Source organism: Boleophthalmus pectinirostris, unplaced genomic scaffold (genome assembly GCF_026225935.1).
Source record: "Boleophthalmus pectinirostris isolate CB_2022bp ecotype Guang Dong unplaced genomic scaffold, ASM2622593v1 HiC_scaffold_22, whole genome shotgun sequence".
NCBI lineage: Eukaryota > Metazoa > Chordata > Actinopteri > Gobiiformes > Gobiidae > Boleophthalmus > Boleophthalmus pectinirostris.
The window spans coordinates 9,050,604-9,068,156 of NW_026571190.1; the positions used below are offsets into that span (position 1 = coordinate 9,050,604).

At 38.3% G+C, this 17,553-nt stretch overlaps 2 protein-coding genes across 5 annotated transcripts in view; both read right to left on the bottom strand.

The window, feature by feature from the left end:
- Positions 1–3,262, bottom strand: part of trim2a (tripartite motif containing 2a) — a 32,585-nt gene extending 29,323 nt beyond the window's left edge. Inside the window, exon 1 of one of the 2 annotated variants that reach the window (XM_020932911.2) lies at positions 3,141–3,262. The gene's annotated coding sequence lies outside the window, so the exon portion shown is untranslated. The remainder of the gene's footprint in view (positions 1–3,140) is intronic. The other variant, XM_055157888.1, reaches the window with a different exon arrangement.
- Positions 3,263–12,138: 8,876 nt separating this feature from the next.
- LOC129410271 (low choriolytic enzyme-like) lies at positions 12,139–14,480 on the bottom strand. Of its 3 annotated transcripts, XM_055157890.1 has the most exons (6): positions 14,233–14,480; positions 14,016–14,160; positions 13,763–13,897; positions 13,137–13,678; positions 12,377–12,458; positions 12,139–12,298 (listed from the first exon to the last, which is right to left on the bottom strand). In XM_055157890.1, the coding sequence occupies exons 4-6, from the start codon at positions 13,372–13,374 to the stop codon at positions 12,172–12,174; spliced, it is 447 nt and encodes a 148-aa protein (XP_055013865.1). In that variant the 5' UTR covers positions 13,375–13,678; positions 13,763–13,897; positions 14,016–14,160; positions 14,233–14,480; the 3' UTR covers positions 12,139–12,171. The 3 variants fall into 3 exon arrangements, with proteins under 3 accessions (XP_055013865.1, XP_055013866.1, XP_055013864.1); XM_055157891.1 differs by having other exon boundaries at positions 14,016–14,480; XM_055157889.1 differs by lacking the exons at positions 12,139–12,298; positions 12,377–12,458 and having other exon boundaries at positions 13,392–13,678.
- Positions 14,481–17,553: the final 3,073 nt, after the last annotated feature.

Sequence of the window (17,553 nt, forward strand, 5' to 3'; positions counted from 1 at the left end):
TTCTTAGAATCAGAACTTTATGTAACCTTTGCAGATGAGTCTGAGCTAACATACGGACAGCCACCAGCGATGGGACCTGTCTGCCATGCTAATCTACAGCTCCAGCACTGAGGGGAGAGAATGTGGGATTACAGCCACAGATGAAGCCCCGAGCCTGGCCATCCTCTCACTGCACTCCCCTCCCCCTGCACCACCATCAACTGGACAGAGGCAAAGAGACAGGCAAAGGGTGGCACATATTCAGACCACTACAGAAATACAGTATTAAGAACGATCTTTGGGAGAAATTTGGGGCTGACTTAGTGGGTTTTTTCAGATTGCATGATTGTTGAATATTTATACAGCAACAAAATTTCAAGCTAATAAAGTAAAAAAAAAAGTTGGACCATGTTCTCTTGCTAAAAACAAATTCAATATAACTTTGTCATAATCAAAGCTGAATACATGTGGACAAGAAACATTCTAAACATGTGAATAAGTGATTAAACGTTGTCAACTTGATACTTTGAGTGATAATTAAATATTTCAATGTCCTATATTACACTAAATGTAATCCTGTGATCTTTAAGCCATGTTATAATGCTGTAACCTCCACAAAAACATACCTGGAGTCATGTTTTGTTTCATTCACACATATTTGAGAAACCCTGTATTATTGGGGTGTCTCCATCTCTCAAGCTCAAAATGCTCTGTTCCACCTTGCGATGTCATGTGGTGGTAGTTTTAATGGAAACTGTTACCCTTTACCTTTAGTGCAGTAGAGATTCCAAGGCTGAAATTATCTAAATGATTCTAGTGAAGGTGTAATGAGTTTAAAAACACAGTGGAGCACTGTATTACCACATGACATCACAAAGTGGAACAGAGTGTTTTCTGTTTGGAAGAAGAACACAGCCTAAATATGCAGGCTTTAAGTGTTAAACGTGTGATGATAAAACACACACCTTCTGGTATGTTTGTGATGAGGAAACATTATAATATCAGAAAATAAAATAATATGGGCCCTATAAACATTAAGAAAGAAGGTGAAGAAGAAAGAATAGTGAAAATATTCAATACATGTTATTTTTAAAAGTTGTTATTTTTGTAAGGAATCTTTTGCCAAAGTCAGTTTATGCAGCCAGTGAAAAAAATTATCAGGTATATATTTCAGAAGTTTTCAAACATGCTATTTTCGTCAGACAAACAATTCCATTATTCATTCCATCTTGAGTGCAAAATCGGAAACCCCAGTGGCTCTGCATCGGTCAGGTCGATATCAGCAGAGAGCACATTGTGAGACTGGAGATAAGAGCCTGCTCCGTCTGACCTTACATAAAACCTGGCACTATGCTAAGGCTAACAACATGAGACGAGGCCACTGAAAGAGACCACTGTGCACATCTGTCACACTCTATGTAGTCACGCTCCAGTGAGAAGAAACCTGCGCTGATGCACGGAAATATGCACAAAGATTACTTTTGGCTTAGTGTATTTCATTTGCTGTAGATCAAGAGATGTCAGGGAAAAAAATTTCAACACCACTATGACTGTGCAAAGAAACACCCAAAACTTAATGATTCTCACTTGATTGTATAATTAACATGCCTACATGCAGCTATTAAGAAGACAAAAATAGTGCCAGTATAAGGCTGCAACAGTTAATTAAGGTTATGGTACACTTAATAGTCCCTGTACGGAAATTTGTCCTTTTTATTTGACCCATCCTTCAATGCTGCTGGGGCATGTCATCAGGAGCAGTGCTAAGGACTACTTTAGCTGGAGGATTATAGCTGTGGTTCATGTTTTGGGTAGATAGGGGGAAAAATCCACCAAAGCACAAGGAGAACATGCAAACTCCACACAAAAAAGCTCAAGAACCCAGACACTTCTTGCTGTGAAATGCAAGTGCACGTCACCATGCAGCCTACATGACTGTAATAATCATGACTAATTGACAGCTAAATCGGACGACTAGACTGGACTCTAAAACACACGCCAAAAGAAACGTTTTATCACAAAACAGAAAGAATTGTTTATTTATAGTCAACTAAATTAATTGATAGTTGCAGCACTAATTGCCACTAGAACTTGATTATATCTCGCTCAAAGACAATTAAATTAAAATATATTTAAATATAAAGAATACACCAATAAAATCAGCAACTTTTAGCTGGGCTGTTAGGCTCTAACACCCTCTTGTAGGTCATTAAATGGAAGCTGAGCTGTTTAAAGTCCACTTTTCCAAAACATAATAAAATCAGGTGACTTCCCCTCTCTGCACCTCTCTAATGAACCTAAATAGAGTAGTTTACATTATACAATTAATAGATAGATTGGTTACACCGTCTGAGATAGTCTAATCATTACACTGACAATACCACAAAAAATAAATGCCTGAAGTCATCATGCATAAAGAACAAGAAAAGAGAGCACACTTGCAAAGAGAACACAACAATTTGAAAAAAAAAAAAAGAACATACACAGCCTATGTATTTCTGTATCATGAAGCAACAAGTAATTCACACAATGATTATGATTATACTGATTAAACTGTATTAGATCTGCTTGCAATAAGACAACTAGACTGGTGAAAAAGTCTGCCAATTGTCTGATTACATCAAATTTACATAAGCAGATATGGCATCAGATGTAGTCATGATTTGGTCATGATAAGTCACATGCAGGAAACAGTTTATTTGGTCTCAGATAAGCATTTTAGATTGCACTCTATTGTACTTGGTCTTTAAAAGGTGCACTAATGTTTTTGGTGGAGGGTCCATCACCTGCTTGTCTCCACTGAAATGTTATTGCTTGCCTGGAATATTCCACAGTGCGACATTAGACATATCTATCTCCGTGGACACAAGCAATTGGCTCCAGAAGTTAAGTTACAAGTCAGATCTACAGAAAGGCAGCCTCACATACAGTAAATGCATGTGTTCCAAGATATTTTTGAGCAAGGATTCGTCATTAAACTAAGATTACAAGCCAAACGTCACATTTTATTTATCGTTGTGTTAAAATTTCTGTGCTAAATCTATTTCTGTAGCAAAAAATACAGATTGCCAATCAAGTTCACATTTAAACTACTCAAACTACTACACAATCTCCATTTTGCTTGTTGCTTTTCCTCTTCCTTCCCATCATCCAAAACTTACCCAGAATCCATTGTTGATCCGGTGTCCTGAGCGACGTAATCATAAATTTGCGGTTTTCTTTTTTCTTTTTCCTGCAGTCACTTGAGCGGACCGAGAACCATGTGTGCCTCAGAAATGCAAACAGAGCGAGTCAGGCTGTCACCGGGGCAGGGGGCGGGGATTATACACGAGAGAGCCAATCAGAGCGCTCAGAGAAGGCGTAGTAGGCGGTACTTGTACGAAGGAGTGAGTGGATTAACCAATCAAAGGGCTCGGAGGGGATAACGTAGGCGGGGTTTCGGACAGGAGTTTGAAGGCGGTTGAGGACAGTGACGAGGTATGGAGGAAGACTGATAAGAAATTATGAAAAAAAGAAAGAAGAAATAGACTAAACAGAAGCACACATGGCATTGGCTTGGTGGTAAGGGTGTAAGGTAAGTTTAGATAAAATTTTATTAACATGAGTGAAGAAAATGGTAATAAAAAGCTAAAAAAAAAAAAAAGGTTGTTAGATTAGAATTTTAATGCTGCTAAAACTCGCAAGATCAGGGGTGGGCATTTATTTTATTAAAATTTTTTTGGAGTTACATGAGAAACAGAAAATATATGTGTCGGGGGCAGGACAAAAATAATATTAATTGTACTTCTTAAAAAAAAAAAAAAAAAAAAAAAAAAAGCAGTAAATAGCATTGTTTTGACAAGCTGGTGAGACTGGTAAGAGTTTATGTTATGACTAAACAATGAAAAAGTGAGGTTGCCTTACAGAAAATGTCATTTATAAATAAAAGCAATGCAGCTTTAGTCCATGCATGAGATAAAATTATACAATATGTATAATATTATTATATTGTAATTCCAAATTATCTTAAACGGGTCAGAGCCATCCAAAAGGCTGTAATGTGACCCGGGAGCTGTTTAATGCCCATGTCTGTCCATTTGAACAAAGTTATTTAGAAGTAGCTCATTAATTTCAAAATTAATCTTCAGAGTACCTTTAGTTAGTAGCAACTAAGTATATAACTAATTCATTCTTACTGTGAGCAGGGCCGCTTCTCCACAGATCTGACCTGTTACGTGACCGGTTGGCATCACCTGCCTGTCACCAAGTTTGAGATTTATAACAACTTTTGAATCATCAGGTTTGAACATTTGTAAACTATAATCACTTATCTCACTAGATGTTACTGAAACAACAAGGTCACAAATACCAAGGAAATAGTTTTGAAATAACTGTCTGCGGAAGACCTGGAGATAGCACATTCTTTGTCTGGCAGTGTGCACTTCACTGTCACCTGTATGGACTGGATTTTACAGACTTCAGACTTTGCAGACTTCACAATAATAGTAGTAGTGGTACGTAGTAGTAGTACTAGGGATGCACTGATCCAGAGACTGAAAACAGCATTTATTTCCTTTAAACAAAATTAACATAAGACAAAACTACTCCAAATGTTAGGTGTATCTTTTATTTATTCCTCAAGTAACTATAGATACATTTAGTATAAATAAAAAGTTCAAACAGAACAAGACTTTCTGGACCAACTATGACCAGTAAACTGACTTACAATTACATCAGTTTATCTGTCCAACCAGGATATCGGCTGAACCGATATCAGAAAGTATCATACCAGTACCAGTACCAGTATCAGATCTGTGCATCCCTAAATTGTAAAACATGCCTATATTCACATACAACAAATGGTACAGCCCAGACTGCACCATCTTCTGAAAGCCTAATCCTATTACCAATAACCATGTTTGAAGTAATTTCCCAAATGCGTCTGTTTCCTCTCTGCATTGATACAATTATTGGAAATGGACTCCAGTATGTTTATGCCCTGCAGATTTATGAAATATGAAATGACAAAAAAATTATAATTCATTAACATTTTGGAAAATGTTTATATACACTGGCGTGCTAAAATGGGCCAACCACTTATTCATTGGCTGTATAATTGTTAGCAGTTGTAACATTTCAATGAGACTGTGTGCTAGGCTAAATGTTATTGTCAGAAACACATGTGGATAGCAGAAGTTTGGTCATCCGATAGCAAGTTTGTTTTTTATGTCTTAAAGGAGACATAATGTTTATTAAGACATATTTAAAGGTCCTATGTGTACACAAAACTGACTCTTGTGAGCTTTAAGCCATGTTATAATGTTGTTCCCTCCTTAAAAACATACATGGATTTTTGTTTCATTCACACATGTTTAAGTAATACTGCAGTATTACTCTGTCTACATCTCTAAAGCTCAAAATGCTCTGTTCCACCTTGTGATGTCATGAAGCGGTAGTTTTCAAATTAACAGATTCAATTTTACGTTTAGTTCAGCAGAGTCCTGAAATCATTCAAATGATTCTAGTGAAGGTGTATGGAGTTTAAAAACACAGTGGAGCACTTTCTGTATTACTACCAGACATCACAATGTGGAATAGAGTGTCTTCTGTTTTAGAGAGGATCTGAAGAAGAAGAAGAATGAATGAAACAAAACACAACTCCACTTATGTTTGTAATGAGGAAACAACAAAAAAACTTTAAATTCTTTCACACTGGGTAATATGAAGAATGAATACCATAATGTCTTGTTACAGTTTGTGAATTTATTCTGATTAAAATCAAGATAGACACGCTGACTTTACTGACAATTGACAGTAGACCAAGTAGTACCTCTCCACTGAGCATGCCCAGTCTATAGAGGTGGGCGGAGTAGCCAAATATTGTACTCGAGTGAGAGAAGTTACAAAGGAGTGTTTGTAGGAATATTTTTAATTATTCATGATCATCTTAAAATCTAAAATATTATCTTTAGATTACGATACTATAGTTAAATGGAAAAAGTGACATCATAGTTATTTATAATGAACTACTTATTTTTTTGGTGTGAACTGCTGAAGTGATAAATCTGTTTAATCTTTTTCCATTCATGTGATGAAACCCACAGTTCTAATGTGATTGCAGCTTGTGTCCTGTGTAGTAACCTTTAGTGAATCCTATAGCTGCTATGACCCTGAGGTTAATCTGTCTGGTCTTAGAACTTTAGCCTGGACAGTCCAACCACAACAACAGTACACAACACAGGAGGTCAGAAGTCACAGCTAACAGGCCTGAGCAGATTATTCAAAATACACAGGTAACAGCTCATACAAATCTGAATTTAAACCGTATTTCACATATAATAATCTGAGTCTGGTTCAACTCTGTGCGCCTGACCAGAGGACAAGATCTGGGCCAACATTCCAAACTTTCAATATGAATTTCCTAAACATAAATACAGACTTTCAACCGGTGTCAATTAACACTAAGAATAGTGACATTTTTTCCTCCAATGTGTGAACTTTACATGCGTAAACATACAATGTTGTTGACCTTTGACCTAGATAGTTCTGCAGCAATTAAGAATCTGTTTTTCGGGGGACTCCTAGCCCCAGAAGAGACCCTACTGTACATGTTTTAGTGGTAAGGAAAACCAGAGCACCCAGAGGAAACCTCTGCACAGAAACTCCACACAGAAAGGACCCACGCTGCCCCAAAATTGAACTCAGAACCCTCTTGCTGTGAGAGCATCATGCTGCATCAGTAGAAGGCATCAGTAAAAGCATGTCTTTTACTGACAGAGGATCAACTGTAGACCTCTCCATATAAAAACTCAGGTTGATCATTGAACATTGAAATGTCAGAATCTCAATTATAATTTCAATTTATCTCACAACCCTAAAAGGATATAGCTGAAAATCAGGACTTTAGAAAATGTCCTATGTTATCCTGTCTGCACATTAACTTCAATAAACTTCAAATTAACTTCAAAACACTTTACAACAAGTGCCTTGTTGACAAAGCACATTTGGTAGAGCATAATTCATTCAGTAATTCAAACAGTTGCACAATCTTTCACTTTCCCAATGAACTTTTTAATTGGGCATCTTACTCCCTCTGCTGGCCAAGATGAGGACTGAAGCTGAAAATATAGCAAATTAGCAGGACTCCTTACTCTAAACATAAGATAACATAAACGTAAGTGAGTATAAAGCCCATCTATGTTTTTAGATGCATCTGCTTTGTTCAGAATGTTCCACAGTATGGCATTAAACTCTGAGACAGGGCAGGTGGCGGACCCTCCACTTCATTACGTTACTGGTACTTCCAAAGTTACAGATTTGCTCCATGTAAACAGACTGGCAAATAAATTACATGGTACACCTTAAATGTCCTGTTGAAGCTAAAATATTTTTAAAAATACACTTCTCCACATCTAACTTCTATATCTATGAAATATGACTGATTTGATTTTACTTACCTTGAACAGTTATCGTAACTCGTGTCTCTCTTCTCATCCACAGAGAGCTCTGGACTAGTGCCCTTCCTTCTCCACCGCCCTGCTCCTCTTCACCGCTCTGAGTCTCCTCCAGTCCCTCACATATTAAAGGGACCTTGCATCAACAGGCCAGTCCCTCCACCTCCTGTAGAGAGATAGAAACAGCATCAATAATACATACATGCACTTATAAAAATAGACCATATTCATAAATAATTTGTTTTTGGGGTCCACTCAGTACAAGCAGCAAAGATGTTAGGTAACAGTAGGCTAGCATCATTTGAGCGTTCACTTAGAGTTGTGTAACGGAGTAAGGCGGGGTAGAATGGCAATTTTGTTTGATTGAATTTGAATATATTTGTCATATTTGAACATAGTGTTGTCACTGTACTAAAATTTCAAATTCATTTCAGTACGAAGGCACAGACTCAGTACTGATTCCGATACGACAATGATTATTAAAAAAACCCACAACATTAAATCATAGTACCTGATCTTGCTTTGATACTAGTTTTAGTATTGATTAGTTGATTTTTAACACTTTTGACAACCCTATTTGAACAATGATTCAAATAGGACAAATTTAAGATAAAATAAGTCTTTTCTAGTTTTTATTCATGATCAGCATTAATATGTCTTCTTTAACGCTTACTGTGTGAAGAGAGATTGAGCCTAATATGTTATTTTAAAGGTCCTATAACACATAAAATTGAGTCTTGTGAGCTGTAAGGTGTGTTATAATGTTGTTGCCTGATCAAAAACATACCTGGAGTTGTGTTTCATTCACATATGTTTGAGTAATTCAGCATTATTAGTCTGCCTACATCTCCAAAGCCCAAAATGTTTTGCCTGTAAAAATCTGAATCAATATAAATTTGGTTTTATAGGTGGAACAAAAACACTGACCACCTGCCTATTCCATTATTATCACATAAGAGTCCACAGTCAAGCAATGAATATTTACAATAACACACAATCTCTAACAGTAATGCAGGTGGTCCCCCTCTGACCGGACGTCCCCTCTGAACCTTTTCCAGTCTGGCCACTCCCACGAGAGGGCGACTGTTACCATGGCGACCCCCCTTTATCCCGCTGTAGCCTTTGAGGGAGTCTTTTCAGATTAAATATAAAGACAGAAACAGTTATTTGCATTCGCCTTCCATTACTGATTACGTTTGTTATGCCGAGTGGATAAAGGCGTGGGGGGCTGTATTGTGTTATGGGGATGAAGGAGAAGGCTTAGGGGGGTCCTGGAGGGGGGTTCTGGAGGCTGATCTGAAGGTTCATACACACTCTGAAAAACCAAAGCCTTGACTGTGAATGGACAGCTGTTTAGTATGCAGAGCACTATCCACAAAACTGCATCACTACTATAAAGAAAGAGCTATGAGTACTTTTGAATATTCACTTATTTAGAACTAGTCGTAAAAGTATATTTGACCTTGGAAGTGGAAATCCCAGTGTGCATTGATTTCAGCTTTCTGTTATATGCAACATTTTGAGGATTTTTTATTTAAAGGTTAAATCGCTATGGCAACAGTCCTAATTAATCTGAAACCCATGGATTGGACATATGATAGAAACATAACATAAGGAAAGGTAACAGTGACACTTGACTCTTCTATATAAACATATAAAGTACCAGGGTTAGTTTGGTGCATATTTGGTGGGTAGCCAAAAAGTGTACTCATATAAGGGTAAAGTTACTTCAAAATCATATTACTCAAGTAAAAGCGAAAAAGTATTTTGGCTAATAGTAAGAGAGAACAAAATAATTAATATCCAAAATCTAGTATTTTCAGGACAGACACAAAAATGAAACAACCTAAATCATATCTGAAGGAGTGGTGTAAAAAAACACAAATGTTCAATTAATTTAATATTGTCAACATAAAACTTTTGTCACTTTAGACCAGACATGTCAAACTCAGGCCTGGGGGTCAAATTTGGCCCATGAGATCATATCAAATATGTATTAGAGCTGGCCCACCTACTACAGATAGGCTATAGAGACATTCTTTATTTAAAATTTTGGGTAAACTTTAGATTAGGGACCACATATTAATAGCTAGTTAATAGTAAAATGCATAATAAGTGCTTAATACATCTTTGTTAACATTTATAAAGTACTTTTATGCATTTTTGTTTAAGACCGTATTTTGCGAGTACTAACCCATTAACTATTTTCTTTCCATTAAAGTAGTGGAGATTACAATCAATGTTTTTGTGCATATACTGAAATCTTAATAAACATTAATAAGTGTTTGATTAATACCATTTAACAGCTAAGTAACAGCTAATTAGCAAACCGATTACCACTTAGTTAGCTATTAATATGTAAACTAAAGTGTTACCAAATTTTGTTATTATTTTATATTATACGTGTTCTGGATTCAGTGTTTAAGCAAAACTATTATTAAACATTTATTTTAATAAGAAAAGGTTTAACATTACATATCTCAAAAGAAGAGAAAACATGCAGATGTTGTTGAAATTTTTCAGTAAATATTTAGTTTGGCTCACGACTTAGTCCCAGTTTTTACTTTTGGCCCTCTGTGAATTTGAGTTTGACATCCCTGCTTCAGACTTACTCACAGTAGGAAGAGAAACCACAACCTTTACTCAAGTAAGAGTGCTGTTACTTCAATAAAAGTATTACTCAAGTAGGTGTAAAAGTAGAAAAGTACAATTAAAGTACATAAATGTAACTGAGTACTACCCCCTGCTGGTATTTGTGTTCATTTGTTGTATTTTTGTGTTTGGTGCAGCTGCTGCTTCATCAGTCCAGTGGAGCATGGCACGATTAGACCAGACTCTTAGACATTCATGAAATATTAACAAACTCATGGAGAGAATACTATGCTTTAAGCACACACTCAGAAGGAATTGTATCTGAAGGACTAGTATATGAATGTATAAATATTTGGGTGAGAATGAAATAGAGATCTTCAGTCAAACAATTGTCTTTGTGTGGTTTATTCTCTTGCAACAGAAAGAGCAAGTAAAGAGGAGAGTAGATCAGGGAGAAAAGAGAGAGCAAGGGCATGGGTCCGTCCCACACTGGGCTTTATACAGCCAGTACAAAGGTATGTACACGGGTAATCATGACAGAAATAATGAGGGGGGGACTGAACAGTGAGGGGATGCACCTGAGAGAGGAATGTCAGTTTCAATGGAAAAGCGCTGACTGAAACTGGGGCCACATAATTATAACAGTAAATATGTTTAAAGGCATGTTAAAATAAATGCATTTTGCTACTATACAGTTGTCATATGATAATGTAATAAAATGTTAGTGTTACGGATTTACACACTGATGCTGGCTGGCACACACGCACACACACACACACACACACACACACACACACACACACACACACACACACACATAGACACATGCACGGGTGTTCTTACAGAAGTATGAGCCTAGTTTGTGTGAGGTTGCTAGTGGAGACAGTGATGAGAGGTGACATATGACTTTTGGAGTTCAAAGGTCAAGTTCAAGGTCAAAGGGTAAGGGTCAGAACATTACAGTAACACTTGGTATGATTTGTCCTCTGAAATGACAGACATTAAGTTAAGTGCATTTTATATAGCTTTTTCAGTTGAAATTTGTATATTATTCAGGGCAAATGGGCTTTTGTCTGGCAAAGCTGGTTATCATAGGATATCAGCCAAAACTCCATTCAGTAATAATGCTGTAAATAAGCAAATGTTCCAAATGAAAAAAATGTGTCAGTGTATCTGTAGTGTCTGTGTTAATTATAACTAAATTGAAACTGATATTTACAGTTAAATTCAAAATGTATAAAAAGCATTGTAATTATTGGTTCAATTAGATAAATAAACAAGAATTCAAACTTTTCACTTCTAAAAATATCATACTATTTTTATGTTGTCTAGTAAACATTTCATATTAATTTTAAATACTTACATTTTCCTCAGATTTTTAAATCCTGGATTCCTTTCCTTTTTGCTATTATGAAATCTCAGTCTTTTTAGGCCAACAGATTCTTCAGTTCTTTGCAGGTTATCTTGCGGACTCCTGTGTGACTTGTGACTGTGGCGTAGAGTGAGACAGTGAAAGTTGTGATTACACGAGGCCAAGGGGATAGACTGAGTGGGATTGAGACGCTCTAATCCTGATCTAATCCCTCACACATGCCCACACACACTGCACAGGAGAGAGTAGTAAAGTGCAGGAACGAGCACAGGTGAAGTAGTAGGCCTTTTCAGGACGTTTCTTTAACAAAACAAATCATTTAGTGTTGGGTATAATGCTATAACTAAAATGTGCATGTATGTTCAGAGTGGAAAGATGGTATTTAAAATTTTCTTTTTTCAAATGATTAGCCTATCTGTTGTTGCGTAAATAATAAATTCTAGAAAGGTTACATCGCTTTAAGGTGACAATTTAACCCTAACTCTTCTCTAAAGCTGGGGGTTGAAATTAAATGTTTAAATAATTGTCCACAAGAGGGCGCCATCTGCCAACTCAAAGGCCTGGCTGTGTGGTGTTTGCTTTCTTTGCTTTTGCACCTCATAACCATGGGGTGAACACTTATTGCAGGTTTTACATAAGACACTTAAGACAGGTTTTCATATTTTTCTAATTATTCGTGATACAGTCTGTGTGAGATCAAAAACCAAACTTTTTCAAAGTTTTATTGGAGTTTTACGTTTTAGAGACACCACCGCACTCCTCTGCTTCAGGTCATTTCTGTGTGCTTTCACAGTTTCAGCACCTGTAGTAGCGGTTCACTCTCAAAATGTCGTAATGGCTCACTCCAGATGCATGTCCAAAACGCATTGTTGGGTTTTTCTTTGACAGAAGTGTGGGGTGTCCATTTTTAGACCACGCATAACTAAAAAAACACAAGGGTTAAGACAAGCAGAGCCAGAGCCAGAATAGTAGTAGTAGTAGTAGTAGTAGTAGTACTCACTTGTGGTACTGCATGACGGAGTTGAAGTCGTAGGGTGTGTACAGGTTGTTGGTCCTGTGCTTTGCAAAGTTGCTTATTTTATCTGAGGAGAGACACTTTTATCAGAGGTGTGTGGACAAAATATTCCTCCTTTGATAATAATTAAACCATTTACAACAAAACAGGGCCTAGGTCTGCCCTCGTTCTAGACTGACATCCTCCCAGTGTCCCAAGCAAACCTCTCCCTGGGGTTCCCCCTGCTGAACATCTGAGCTCTGAATATTTATACTAGAAGTACAAAGCTACATATCAAAGCAGAGTGACTTGTTTCACAGACACGAGTTTCTCTTGTACACTTAAAGACAGGAAAAACAAGACAGTACTGAAGGACGCTTAGATTTAACACATGTTAATGCCTGCTCTGGGTCTCTGATTGGCAAATGCATTTACATAACGACATATGAACATGAACACACATTGACATGAATACACATTTCCATCACAGAAGCAAACTGAAAGCTACTGTGTAGATTCAACAAGATCACGAAAAGGCAAGACATTCAGACAAATACTTGAAGCTGATTGGGTGGGTTAAGTGTCTGGCCCAAGAACACAAGTATTCATCTAAGGGAGCTGCAATTACACCACCATCCCGTAGGTCAGTGGATCTGACAAATAATGTTTATGTTGAGATGTTGGAATTGAACCGTTAACCTTTGGATCAGAGGCTGAGCACTGTACTAACAGCCCCTGCTGCCCAGTGTTATTGTTAAAGTCTTACCTGATATGATGTTCTGGTACAGGACAGTCACATGGTCATCACGGTCAGAGCGCGTGTGTTCGTGGGCAAAGCCGAGCGCGTGCAGAAGCTCATGTTGGATTGTTGCAGGGTTGAGGCAGCCTTTTTTAGACAGAGACAGTTTCTGTTTATGCATCCTTCTCTGCCTCCCAATGTACGACCAGCACCTGAGAACACATGTACAGATATGTGCCTTTACCCAGTGTGAGTCAAATGACATCTGTCATGCTAAACATTATCCTGAATGTGCCCCCTGTAGTCTCCCATCCAGTACTGACCAGGCCCAGCCCTGCTTAGCAAAACACATCTGACCAACCAACGCTTTGGTTGTTGAAGTTGGCCAATTGATACAGTACTTGTGTAGTACTTACTGTAGTACTTGTGTGTACCCTGTGTACTCTGTGCACTTACCCATTTCCAGAGAAGATGTACAGGTGGTGTCTAAATAAACTCCTTGAACCTGACACAGGTTCGAGACTCAATAGTCTTCATGGCCGAGCGGATCAGACTCTTCTGATAGTAATCTACAAAAGACCAAGTCTGAGGATCTCAACCAGACTACAGTGGATCTACACCAGGATCTGAACCATGATCTGAACAGAACTCACTGTAGCTGTGGTCAAAGCAATACCGGATCATGACTTTTGACCTGGATTTGGGCCATTTACATTTACGGCACACAACAGCGTTTCTCAGAATTTTTTGTTTGTCCACAGCAATGTCACCCTCCATCAGATGAGACTCTGGAAGTACAAATTATTTTTACTATAGTATGACTAGTATCACCACTACTATTACAACTGATACTGTTACTACTACTGCTGCTGCCACTACTACTTCCAATACTTCGCTGGGATGTACCGATTTTCTGGTTGATTTTCTGGTTGACTTTGGCAATGGTTTCACTGACACTTTCTTCATCTGCATCTAGGGTGGAGTTGGTCTGAGCAGTGTCCTGCAGGTCTGTGCCCTCCTGGTCTGTACCGTCCTGTGCCCATGTGCCCATCTGCAGAGACAGTAAGACTACAGTAAAAGTACAACCTTACAATTCAGTAAAAATCTCTGAGAAGTGTCTTACCATGAGTAGCATCATCAGGGTGAGTGTGAGGGGATGGAGCTTCATGGCACTGCTGCTTTTGTTTCCAAGTTCAAACTGAGACAAACCGAGAGCTAAGTAGGAAATGTTCAACAAACCAAGTAGTTTTGGGCTAAGGCCTTCTATGAGCATGAATCAGAACTAAACTAGATCTAAACCAGGACTAAACCAGGACTAAACCGGGTATAAAGCAGTAATTCACCAGGACTTAACCTAGATTTAATCAGGACTTAACCAAGATTAAACCTTAACCAAACAAGACTAAAAAGCCATAAAGCCAGATCTAATGCAGGACCAAACCAGTTACAAATAAGGACTAAACCAGAACTAACCCAGGCCTAAACCAGGAAAAAACAGGTGTATGTATGGACTAAACAAGGACTACTAAAACAAGGTCTAACCCAGGACTAAAACAGTTCTAACCCAGGAGTAAATAAGGACTAACGCAGGACTAAACCAGGTGTAACCCAAGTCTTATTCCTCACCTGTTCTTGCAGCTCTGTGATGGTGTTCTTGGTTGAATTCTTCTTTTAAAGCGAACAAAGGCTGAAACTTTATCTTTGTTTACTCAGTTTTAATTTGTGTAAAAGTATCACAACTCTGATGATCATGATTCTTAAGTTTGTTCAAATTATTTATTTAAGTTTTGAGTTTCAAAGAGTTCACCTGACCAAAATATAAACAGTATTTACTCAAGATGCATTTTACAGCTACATGTACACAGCATAACGGAGGTGTAGTTATGCAGAGGATATGGAGGCTGAAATGGTGCTTTATTTCTGGTTTAGTTCTGCTTTAGTACTATCTTATTTTTTATTTATACATGGTAGTTCTGGTTAGGTCTTGGTTAAGTCCTGATTTATTATGTTTTATTTATTTAAAACAAGTGCACAGAAAACATTAAACTCAGAGAGAAAAGATACTGAAATCCATGGGATACAAGCAGTCAACTTGATTTCTGGTACTGTTTTAGTTAGTTTCACTTTGGTTTATTTCTGGTTTAGACCTGTTTAGTCCCTGTGTGGCCCTGCCTCAATTGGAGGAATTCAAGTATCTCGGGGTCTTGTTCATGTGTGAGGGGAGGACAGGAGATTGACAGGTGGATCGGTGCAGCGTCGGCAGTGATGCGGTCACTGTATCGAACCATTGTGGTGAAAAGGGAGCTGAGCTGAAAGGCGAAGCTCTCGATTTACCGTCAATCTTTGTTCCTACACTCACTTATGGTCATGAGCTCTGGGTAATGACCAAAAGGGCAAGATCGTGGATACAAGCAGCCAAAATGAGTTTCCTCCGCAGGGTGGCTTGGCGCTCCCTTAGAGATAGGGTGAGGAGCTCAGTCACACAGGAGGAGCTCGGAGTAGAGCCACTGCTCCTCCACATTGAGAGGAGCCAGCTGAGGTGGCTTGGACATCTGTTCCGGATGCCTCCTGGGTGCCTCCCAGGCCCTGCGACCCGGCCCTGGATAAGCCGAAGAAAATGGATGGATGGGTCTAGAGCATAAACATGATACTGGAAACTGAGTAACCAAATGATCTTATCTGTGATGTTTGCACCTGATGTTGTCCTGATGGTGCCATCGAATCAGGACATGCAAGATGCACTTCAGGAACAAGTCTGAACCAGGACTTGGGAAAGTGTCTGGGGTGAGGCATGTCAGGAAGTCTACTTAGACTGCTGCCCCTGCAACCCTGACCTGGATATGAAAGAAGGAATACAGATTCTATATTCTATAGAATCAACTCACAATACCACATTTCATATACACCTTTAAACCAGAACTAAACCAAGTGAACTAAACCAGGGATAAGGAATGTACGGCTCAGTTGGCACAACCACTGCACAGGTTTTTCTACCAAAGTCTGAAGATGGGGAGAGTCTCGGCACTGTGGAAAACATTGTCTTGTTCTGATACCTAGAGTTGGTCAGCCAACAAAGATAAACATCTATAGACTAGCACTTACACATTATGAAGACTCGGGAGCAGCTTGTTCTGGGCCTCATTAAACCAGAGGGGGAGCATGGTATGGACCTTAACCCTGGTTAGGATGTAATCATCTACAAACTCCTCCAGATCATGATGTTTCTCCACTATGCATTCAGCCCCATTCAGCCCTCCACGCTGAAGGAGAAGCTCGGTGTTCTGGGGCTGGATCCATCACTCACCAGGTGGATAACAGACCACCTGACTGGACAACCACACCGCAAGGCACCACAAGCTCTCTGTTCCACCTTGTGTGATGGCATGTAGTGGTAGATTTTAAGTTAACAGCTCCTGTATTTACCATTTGTTAAGTAGAGATTGGCAATTCCAAGTCTGAAAGCATCCAAATTATTCTTGTGAAGGTGTGTGGAGTTTAAAAACACAATGGAGCACTTCCTGTATTACCACATGACATCACAAGGTAGAACAGTGTTTCTGTCTGAGAGAAGAACTCAGCCTAAATATGCAGGATTTTTGTGTCAGTAAAACAAAACATAACTCCAGGTATGTTTTGATGAGGAGGACACAACATTATAACAGATCAGAAATAGTGTAATATAGGTCATATAATTTTCCACACAGTCCTACCACATATAGTATTTGGATCTTATATGGTATAGTGCTAGAATCAATGATACTCATTTCAATTGTGATTTCTAGATTAAATACATTTGAGTCAAGCCAAAATCTTTAGGGAGAAAAGCAAGTACTGTCATGAACCACAGTCATAACCACGCATGTTAGTAAGTATTTTCTACATCTTTTATATCTTACATTTGGTTTAGAATAAAGTGAAGAGCTAATCATTTCCATATTTTTTGGGAATGTGCGGTCATCCAAGAATATTGGTCAGGGATTCATCGGTATCTGCAAAATGTTTTTTCATTTGTTTTTCCTTGTCATTTAATGGCTTGTATCTTGGTATTCAAGATGGCTTTAACAATACGAACAAGAGATTACTCTACATTCTACTGTCTGCAAGTAAAAAGGCAAATACAAGGAAATGCCTTAAACCTGAGCGACCAACAATTGAGAGCTGGACTGATATTGTGCAAGAGATCTACACACTGGAAAAGCTTTCATTTTTACTGAAATTGCAGCTGGACTTATTTTAAGATGTGGTCTAAATGGACAGAGTATGCACAGCCTGTGAGATCAGACTTCATGTAAAAAGTATTTTATATTTGTAATGTTTTGTTAATTTGTGAAAGAGGTTCCCTGGCTCCCCAACCTGTTGTATATGTAAAAAAAAAAAATCTATCTACCCTGGATTGAGTATGCTCACAACTCCTGGTGAACTCCCTGGTGAGTGCAAACTGTCT

Bases quoted from the DNA above. Each gene is read 5' to 3' on its own strand.
- LOC129410271 (XM_055157889.1), bottom strand. From the start codon at position 14,382: ATGCTCATAGAAGGCCTTAGCCCAAAACTACTTGGTTTGTTGAACATT. The intron at 14,161-14,232 runs GTAAGACACTTC...CTGTCTCTGCAG, and splicing joins CCCTGATGATGCTACTCATG to ATGGGCACATGGGCACAGGA. The intron at 13,898-14,015 runs GTACATCCCAGC...TTGTACTTCCAG, and splicing joins GAAAATCAACCAGAAAATCG to AGTCTCATCTGATGGAGGGT.